Source organism: Lepus europaeus, chromosome 17 (genome assembly GCF_033115175.1).
Source record: "Lepus europaeus isolate LE1 chromosome 17, mLepTim1.pri, whole genome shotgun sequence".
Lineage (NCBI taxonomy): Eukaryota > Metazoa > Chordata > Mammalia > Lagomorpha > Leporidae > Lepus > Lepus europaeus.
In genome coordinates this window covers 80728856-80737841 of record NC_084843.1, presented here as the reverse complement: position 1 = coordinate 80737841, position 8986 = coordinate 80728856, and the positions used below count along the sequence as shown (strand labels likewise).

At 54.0% G+C, this 8986-nt stretch overlaps 1 protein-coding gene across 3 annotated transcripts; it reads left to right on the top strand.

The window, feature by feature from the left end:
• Positions 1-909: 909 nt before the first annotated feature.
• LOC133775900 (uncharacterized) lies at positions 910-8628 on the top strand. 3 transcript variants are annotated; one of them, XM_062214433.1, is made up of 3 exons: positions 5596-5832; positions 6670-6785; positions 7128-8628. In XM_062214433.1, exons 1-3 carry the CDS (start codon positions 5619-5621, stop codon positions 7473-7475), a joined length of 678 nt encoding a protein of 225 aa, XP_062070417.1. In that variant the 5' UTR covers positions 5596-5618; the 3' UTR covers positions 7476-8628. The 3 variants fall into 3 exon arrangements, 2 of the variants coding, with proteins under 2 accessions (XP_062070417.1, XP_062070416.1); XR_009868317.1 differs by lacking the exons at positions 5596-5832; positions 6670-6785 and adding an exon at positions 910-1108; XM_062214432.1 differs by lacking the exon at positions 5596-5832 and having other exon boundaries at positions 6145-6785; positions 7128-8612.
• Positions 8629-8986: the final 358 nt, after the last annotated feature.

Here is an 8986-nt window from a genome sequence, read left to right as displayed (position 1 = left end):
TCAGTGTCTTCATGGCCTCAAACGCCACACAACTCAAAATCAGAATGCTGGGAGTCACAGAGTTTTCTATTGGTTATTATTTACTCAGACCTTACCATGTGCAGCTTTGCCCAGTGTGCAAAAACTTCAGACCGCACCCCTACCCTGGAACTGAGGCCATCCTGGACATCAGCACAGGAACTGATGTCTGCCTGTGGGGAGGGCAATGAGTGAAGGAGAGAAAGGAAGCTGTGATGACTGGGACTTTTCAGGGCATTCCTGGGAGGCCTTTCTGCCCTCCCATCTGGGTAGAAGGTTCTAGAGGGATAAACCAGTGCTGACTCAAGGTGGGTCAGCTCAGGTGTGACAGGGACACCGGGGTGGGCTCATGGACACAGGAGGCTCCCTAGTGGATGAGGGGCTGTTGGTACATGCAGAGTGGAGAGTCCAGCAGTAGATGGGTGGGGATGGGGACCCTGGGCATGGCATTCTCTGTGCCTGCACAAGGTAAGAGGACCAAGGCCAAGAAAGGCCCTTGGAGGGGCAAGGACAGACTGTAGCACCACGATGGCAGCCTGGGGGTTCATGTGGGACCAGGGCTAAGGAGGTGCTGGGTGAGGGCTGAGCCACTTTGCCCAGGAGGAGCAGGTGCTGGGAAGCCCTGGGCTCCCCTAGAGCTGACGAGCAGGGGGATCCTCCTTATCCCTGAAGGGCCACGTGGCTGAGCCCAGGCTGTGGGTGGTCCTGAGTTGTCACTGCCACAGCCATGGTGGAATGGTCAGGAGAGGCCTGTGCTGGGGTCTCAGCAAGGGCAGGGAGGGGCTCCAGGGACAGGTGCATCTTCTGTTCTTCCTCATTCCCCTCCAGGGCCAGAGCAGAGGGCCAATGTGGAGAGGACCGATGCTGTGGCCACCACCTGACCCTGCAGTCCAGAAGCTGTGTCCCAGCCATGAGGGCGCCCCTCCCTCCTGGCTTCCCCCTTCCCTGGGCCAAGCTGGCAGGCACTGTGCAGCTGGCAGCCTTGGACACAGAGCAGGGCTTGATCCTGGGCACCTCCTGAGCCCATCAGCACTCATCCACTCAGCCTCACCCACGCATGCTGCACAGAGGGGCACAGGTGTGCATGAAGGTGAGTGCATTCCAGTCCTTCCAGGCCACCCACACCTCACATGACCTGTGAGCCCCTCATGGCAGGTAAAGGACCCTGATGGGGGAGAGGGACAAGAAACTAGGCCTGGGCAAATATCAGGGGCTTCTTAAGAGGTTAGATGTTCCCCAGAGTCCAGCGGGCAGGACGTTCTCTGGGAAGGAAAAGTCAATCCCCTTCAGAGAACCTCTAGGCACACCCAGAGCAGAACTGCCCCTCCCCTTCGGAGAGTCTCTAGGCGTGCACGTATGATGTCACTGCGACCGGCCAATCCTGTAACACCTCAGCACTCTCCCTCAGCATTCTCCGGTATGCTAATTGTCCCTCCGAACCAGCCAATCCCGTGCCACCTCTGCATTTTCCACCAGCACTCTCCACCAGCATTCTTCGCCAGCATTCTCCCATATGCTAATGTCCCTCTGAACTGACCAATCCTACGCATGCGCATTAGGAATATGCTAATTCGTTGCCTATATAACCTGTGTGAAACTGCCGCTCAGGGCTCCTCACTGCCTGAGGTGGGGGCCCATTTGCGTAAATGTTCAATAAAAACCTCGTGCTTTTTGCATCAACTGGTCTGGAGTCTGGATCTTTGGGCGTCCTCCCGAGCAAGTGGGCATCTCTGCAACTGAGAGGTCCAACATTTTGGTGGCCCATACGGGGATTTTAGGTCGCCCTCAGACCCATTCCCTGCGACCAGTTGGAGGTACGATTAAGTGTTTTCTGTTTGTTGTTCTTCGTCTTGAGTGTTCTGACTGGCCAGTACCTGACTCTGTGAGACCAGTGGGGGAGGCAGGCGTGCCCAGCAACCCCTGGTCCGTTCCCCGGAGGACGCTCCGGTTTGTGAGACCAGAAGGGGAAACCCTCGGTCCGTTTCCCCGGAAGACGCTCCCGGGGTGGTCTGGAGGTGGCTCAGAGACCAAGTCTCCCTCCTTCCCGGGGAGGGCTGGTCAGGCAGCCGCTCCCAAAAATAGCGCAATAGCGTTCGATTTGTCCTAGATCTGGTGCCATGTGGTTTGTCTTGTTTATTGTATGTGTCTGTGCATTGGCTATTCTTTTTGAATGGGCTGAAATCCTTGCACCCATGGGTCAACAAATAACCACCCCTTTAAGTCTCACTCTAGATCACTGGAAGGACGTTCAAAAACGCGCGCGCCACCTCTCAGTGGAGGTTAAAAGGAAACAATGGGCAAAATTCTGTTCCTCAGAATGGCCGGCCTTCGAGGTCGGCTGGCCAAGGAACGGCACTTTTAACCTCAATATTATTTTACAGATTAAGGCGCGAGTCTTTCAGCCAGGATCCAATGGACACCCTGATCAGGTGCCCTACATTACCACGTGGGAGGATCTTTCACGTAACCCCCCTCCCTGGATAAAACCCTTCTCCTTCCAGACAGAGCCCATACGGACCCCGTTACCCCTTCCTCGGCCATCCCCAACTCCTTTAATACCTTCCTCCACGATACCCCCTCCTCCTATCCCGGTTGTGCCAACCTCCTCCCTATACCCTCTGAAGGAGATTCGAGATCCAAAACCTGACAAGCCACCGGTTCTTCCGGCTGATCAGGACTTTCTGCTCTTTGACTCTCCCCCACCCTATCTTCCCGGCCAGCCTGCTCCCCCGCAGGAACCCCCACAACAACCAGAGCGGGATGTGCAACCTTCTGCACCATCCCCTGATTCCACGAGGGCAGGGGAAGAAGTCTCAGTGCCTTCCCCACCCTCCAGCTGCCTGCGCCTCCGTCGGGGGCAGGCAGGGGGCTCGGGAAGCGTCTGGACTTCACAGACCTTTCCTCTTCGTTCGGTGGCTGGCCAGATGCAGTACTGGCCATTTTCTGCTTCCGATCTTTACAATTGGAAAACCCATAACCCCTCTTTCTCTCAGGACCCCCAGGCTCTGACTGGGCTGATTGAGTCAATTTTATTGACTCAATCAGCCCACCTGGGATGATTGTAGGCAGCTTCTGCAGACCCTCCTCACTACTGAGGAAAAGCAGCGTGTCTACCTTGAGGCACGGAAAAACATCCCTGGAGCAGATGGCCGACCGACCCTACTGCCAAACGAAATCAAGGAGGCATTTCCCTTAACCCGTCCTGATTGGGACTACACCACCGTTGCTGGTAGGGAGCGACTTTGTCTTTACCGCCAGATTCTCCTTGCGGGTCTCAGAGGGGCTGGAAAGCGCCCCACCAATTTGGCCAAGGTACGTGCAGTAGTGCAGGGGGCTGAGGAAACGCCGGCAGGCTTCCTAGAAAGATTAATGGAAGCCTACCCTATGTACACCCCGTTTGACCCCCTGGCAGAGGACCGGCAGGGAGATGTAATCATGTCCTTTATAGGACAGTCAGCGTCGGACATCCACAATAAATTGCAGTGGCTAGAGGGGCTTCAGGGGTATACTATACAAGATTTAATGAAGGAGGCAGAAAAGATTTACAACAAAAGGGAGACCCGAGAGGAGAAGGAGGAAAGGATCTGCAAGGAGCAGGAGGAAAGGGAAGACAAAAGAGACAAAAGACGTAATTGAGAGCTTAGTAGAATTTTGGCCACCGTAGTGCAGGATACAGAAAGGAGTAGGCCAGGACAGAATAGGGACTTGGGAGACAAGCGAAAGCCTCAGGTGGAAAGAGATCGATGTGCCTTTTGTAAAGAAAGAGGACACTGGGTCAAAGACTGCCCGAAGAAACCACAGGGACCAAAGAAGAGACCAGTTCCAATCCTGTCCCTGGAAGAAGACGATTAGGTGAGTCAGGGCCAGGAGCCCACCCCCCTGAGCCCAGGATAACCCTTGAAGTGGGGGGCAGACCGGTAACCTTCCTGATTGACACGGAAGCCCAGCACTCGGTACTGACTTCAGAAAAAGGGCCTTTAAGCTCCAAGACTTCCTGGGTTCAGGGGGCAACTGGAGGGAAGTTATATCGCTGGACAACCAATCGAGAGGTCCAGTTGAGTACAGGACTTGTGACACACTCGTTCTTACTAGTGCCAGACTGCCCCTACCCCCTCCTGGGCAGGGACCTACTCTCGAAGGTAGGAGCCCAAATTCACTTCCATGAGAAAGGAGCTACCATCACAGACTCAGGAGGGCAGCCCCTCCAGGTATTAACACTACGCTTGGAGGACGAACACCAATTATTCGAGAGGCCCTCGTCCACCATGGCTCCCCTGGACCCCAAGTGGCTCGCAGATTTTCCTCAGGCCTGGGCAGAGACTGCGGGAATAGGGCTGGCCATCAACCGGCCTCCCTTGATCATAGATCTGAAGCCCACGGCCATTCCCGTGTCAGTTCGTCAATATCCGATGGGCAAGGAAGCTAAGGAAGGTATCCGGCCACATATCCAGAGACTGTTACACCTAGGCATTTTAAAACCTTGTTGTTCACCTTGGAACACCCCCCTACTACCAGTAAAGAAGCCCGGTACGGGTGACTACCGCCCGGTACAGGACTTGCGGGAGGTTAACAGGAGAACGGAGGATATGCATCCCACAGTGCCCAACCCCTACAATCTTCCTAGTACCTTGCCTCTGACCCACGTATGGTACACTGTGTTAGATCTAAAAGATGCGTTCTTTTGTTTAAGACTGAGCCCTCAGAGCCAATCCATCTTTGCTTTTGAGTGGAAAGACCCAGAGACTGGGTTTTCAGGACAACTTACCTGGACAATGTTGCCCCAAGGATTTAAAAACTCGCCTACCTTGTTTGACGAAGCTCTGCACCTAGATTTGGCTGACTTCCGAGTCAACCATCCGGACCTGGTCCTCCTGCAATATGTGGACGACCTCCTCCTTGCCGCTGAAACTGAGCAGGACTGCCTAAAAGGTACCAGGGCCCTGCTACAGAGACTGGAGGAATTGGGCTATCGAGCCTCCGCGAAAAAGGCCCAAATATGCCAGAAACAGGTGGCCTACCTAGGCTACCTCCTAGAAGGAGGGCAAAGGTGGCTGACGGAGAGCCGAAAAAGGGTGGTTGCTCTAATTCCACCCCCCACCGATGCCAGAAAGATGCGGGAATTCCTCGGGAGTGCGGGATTCTGCCGCCTTTGGATTCCTGGGTTTGCGGAGCTGGCAGCCCCATTGTACCCCCTCACAAAGTCCAATGCTCCCTTTCAATGGGGAGAAGAGCAACAGCGGGCATTTGACAACATAAAAAAGGCCCTATTGTCAGCCCCAGCCCTGAGCCTCCCTGATATGACCAAGCCCTTCACATTATACGTGGATGAGAACAAGGGAGTGGCGAAGGGAGTGCTAACACAAATGCTTGGACCCTGGAAAAAGCCGGTGGCATACTTTTCAAAAAAGCTAGACAATGTAGCGGCCGGCTGGCCTCCGTGCCTCCACATGATAGTGGCCGTGGCAGTTCTGGTGAAAGACTCGGACAAATTGACTCTAGGCCAACCTCTCACCGTAGTGGCACCTCATGCTGTGGAGACAGTTATCCACCAGCCACCGGATCGGTGGCTCTCAAATGCTCAGATAACTCATTACCAGACTATGTTATTAAACTCAGAGCGGGTCCGGTTTGGGACTGCCACCTCTTTAAACCCGGCCACCCTGCTCCCGGAACTGGGGCCCCAGGCCCAGGTAATCCATAACTGTCACCAAATCCTTGCTGAGGCCCATGGCACCCGAAAAGACCTAACTGACCAGCCTCTGCCGGATGCCGAAATGACCTGGTTCACGGATGGGAGCAGCTTTCTACAGAACGGTGAGTGGAGGGCTGGGGCAGCGGTGGTGGATGGAAAAACCGTTATCTGGTCAAATGCCTTAAAGCCTGGAACTTCTGCTCAAAAAGCCGAGCTCATAGCCTTAACTCAAGCTTTAAAACTGGCACAAGACAAAAAGGTCAACATTTACACAGACAGTCGGTATGCTTTCGCCACTGCCCATGTACATGGGGAGATATACTGGCTAAGGGGCCTCTTAACCTCGGCAGGCAAGGACATTAAAAATAAGCAGGAAATCCTAGATCTTCTACAGGCCCTGTTCCTGCTCAAAATGTTGAGTATAATCCATTGCCCCGGGCACCAACGAGGAGGCGACCCCGTAGCAAGGGGAAACAGGATGGCAGACGAGGCCGCTAGGGCGGCAGCCCTGAGCCAACAGGTGCTCCCGTTAAAGACAACTGAGCCCACCCAAGTATCGAGGGAACCACCTTTCCTCTATTCGGACCAAGACTTAGATACGATCCAGCGGCTCGGTGCAGAGTATGATGAACAAATAAGGGTTTGGAGGCTCGGAGAGAAAATAGTCCTGCCACACCAATTGGCTAAAGAAATAATTACCAACCTCCATCAATGGACTCATTTGGGACACAAAAAGCTAAAAGCAGCCTTACAGGAAGATAGGCAGTCTTATTACATCCCCGGACTTGACTCTTTAGTCCAGCAGGTGACTGAATCCTGTGTTCCGTGTGCCAAGGTAAATGCCAGACACCTCAAGCTCCCGGAGGGAGCTAGGGTAAGAGGAGACCGACCAGGAATCAACTGGGAGGTCAATTTCACTGAGATAAGGCCAGGCAGCTATGGGAATAAGTATCTTCTAGTTTTTGTAGACACCTTCTCCGGATGGACTGAGGCATTCCCCACAAAACGGGAAACCGCCCGGGTGGTCGTCAAGAAGATCATAGAGGAGATCTTGCCCCAGTTCGGCTTGCCTAAGGTAATTGGGTCTGACAATGGCCCAGCGTTTGTCTCCCAGGTAAGTCAGTTGGTGGCCAAAGCATTAGGCATAAATTGGAAATTGCACTGTGCCTATAGACCCCAAAGTTCAGGACAGGTAGAAAGAATGAACAGAACAATTAAAGAGACCTTGACCAAATTAGCGTTGGAGACTGGCATTAAAGACTGGGTCCAACTCCTCCCTATGGTGTTGTTCCGGGTCCGAAACACGCCCTCTCATTGCGGGCTGACGCCATACGAAATCCTTTATGGAGGGGCCCCACCAGTAGCAGGCTTGCTTGACCTTGCCAGTGACTCCGTTGCTGATGCCCCTAAATTACAGGCCCGGTTGAGAGCGCTCCAGATCATCCAGAACCAGGTCTGGAAACCTCTTGCAGCAGCCTACCAACCCGAGACGACAACCATCCCACATCCTTTCCAAATCGGAGACGCTGTGTATGTCCGAAGGCACCAATCTAAGACTCTAGAGCCCCGGTGGAAAGGCTCCTTCACTGTGCTGTTGACAACTCCCACCGCTCTCAAGGTTGACGGAATCGCTGCTTGGGTCCACGCCTCACACGTGAAGCGAGCACCACCCCCCCAGGGCCCCGAGGATCCGGATAGACCAGCCAAATGGAAGCTCCAGCGCACTCAGAACCCACTCAAGCTAAGACTTTCAAAAACTGTTTAATATTTGTGATGTTCCTGGCCTTTCCCCGTTGTTTTTCCAATCCCCATGCTCCACAATTGTTAACGTGGGACCCAACCCAGTCCAGCAAGAACAGAGTTCCCTCCCTCCAGTGAGGCAGGCTCTCCCCAGGCCACCCCTCCCGCCAGCCACCCTTTCGCCTAGCTTGGCAAGTTTAACTCCAAACGCTTCAAGCCCCCGTACAACCGGACAGCGGCTGTTTAACCTTTTGACAGGGGCCTTTCTGGCCCTCAACCAGACCAATCCGGAGCTGACCGAGTCCTGCTGGCTATGCCTAGCCCCAGGTCCACCTTATTACGAGGGCCTCGCGGTCCCCAGGACCTGGAATGGCACTACAGAGGCAAATAATTGCCTCTTGCCCCTTCAGCCGCGTCTCACTCTTACAGAGGTGTCGGGACAAGGTACTTGTGTAGGAAATCCTCCCTTGTCCCACCGACACTTGTGCAATGTCACCCACAATGTTACTATACGAGACGGCCCATGTATTCTTAACAGGTTGCTCCAGTTTATCCGCGAGAGGCTTTTCCTTGTCCAAACCCTGGTGCTGACTCAACAGTACCAGTGTCAAGCTTCAAAGACCTCCGAGGTCCAATAGATTTTAGGATTAAAATCTGTGCAAAAAGAAAAGGAGGGAATGAAGGACCCTAATGGGGGAGAGGGACAAGAAACTAGGCCTGGGCAAATATCAGGGGCTTCTTAAGAGGTTAGATGTTCCCCAGAGTCCAGCGGGCAGGACGTTCTCTGGGAAGGAAAAGTCAATCCCCTTCAGAGAACCTCTAGGCACACCCAGAGCAGAACTGCCCCTCCCCTTCGGAGAGTCTCTAGGCGCGCACTTATGATGTCACTGCGACCGGCCAATCCTGTAACACCTCAGCACTCTCCCTCAGCATTCTCCGGTATGCTAATTGTCCCTCCGAACCAGCCAATCCCGTGCCACCTCTGCATTTTCCACCAGCACTCTCCACCAGCATTCTTCGCCAGCATTCTCCCATATGCTAATGTCCCTCTGAACTGACCAATCCTATGCATGCGCATTAGGAATATGCTAATTCGTTGCCTATATAACCTGTGTGAAACTGCCGCTCAGGGCTCCTCACTGCCTGAGGTGGGGGCCCATTTGCGTAAATGTTCAATAAAAACCTCGTGCTTTTTGCATCAACTGGTCTGGAGTCTGGATCTTTGGGCGTCCTCCCGAGCAAGTGGGCATCTCTGCAACTGAGAGGTCCAACAGGGGGAGCTGCCCCATGGGGCTGTGCCCTGGCATTTCCCCATCCTCACTAAGAAACAGCCCAGGGAGGCAGGCTGGGACAATTGCAGGACATCTGGTGCTACTTAGTAAAGCCAGCATGCCATATGACACTGACAGACACTGACAAGGACTTGTTTGCTCCACGTGTGGAGCCTCCAAACCCAGGCAGAGCCTTGCAGCATGAGCACTTTGGGAGCAAACGTGCCATGCAAACAGAGGAACACGAGCACCGCACAGTGAAAGG

Coding starts and splice junctions, on each gene's coding strand:
- LOC133775900 (XM_062214432.1), top strand. CDS start 6,189: ATGGCAGACGAGGCCGCTAGGGCGGCAGCCCTGAGCCAACAGGTGCTC. Junction 6,786..7,127: donor CCCAGTTCGGCTTGCCTAAG/GTAATTGGGTCT, acceptor CCTAAATTACAG/GCCCGGTTGAGAGCGCTCCA.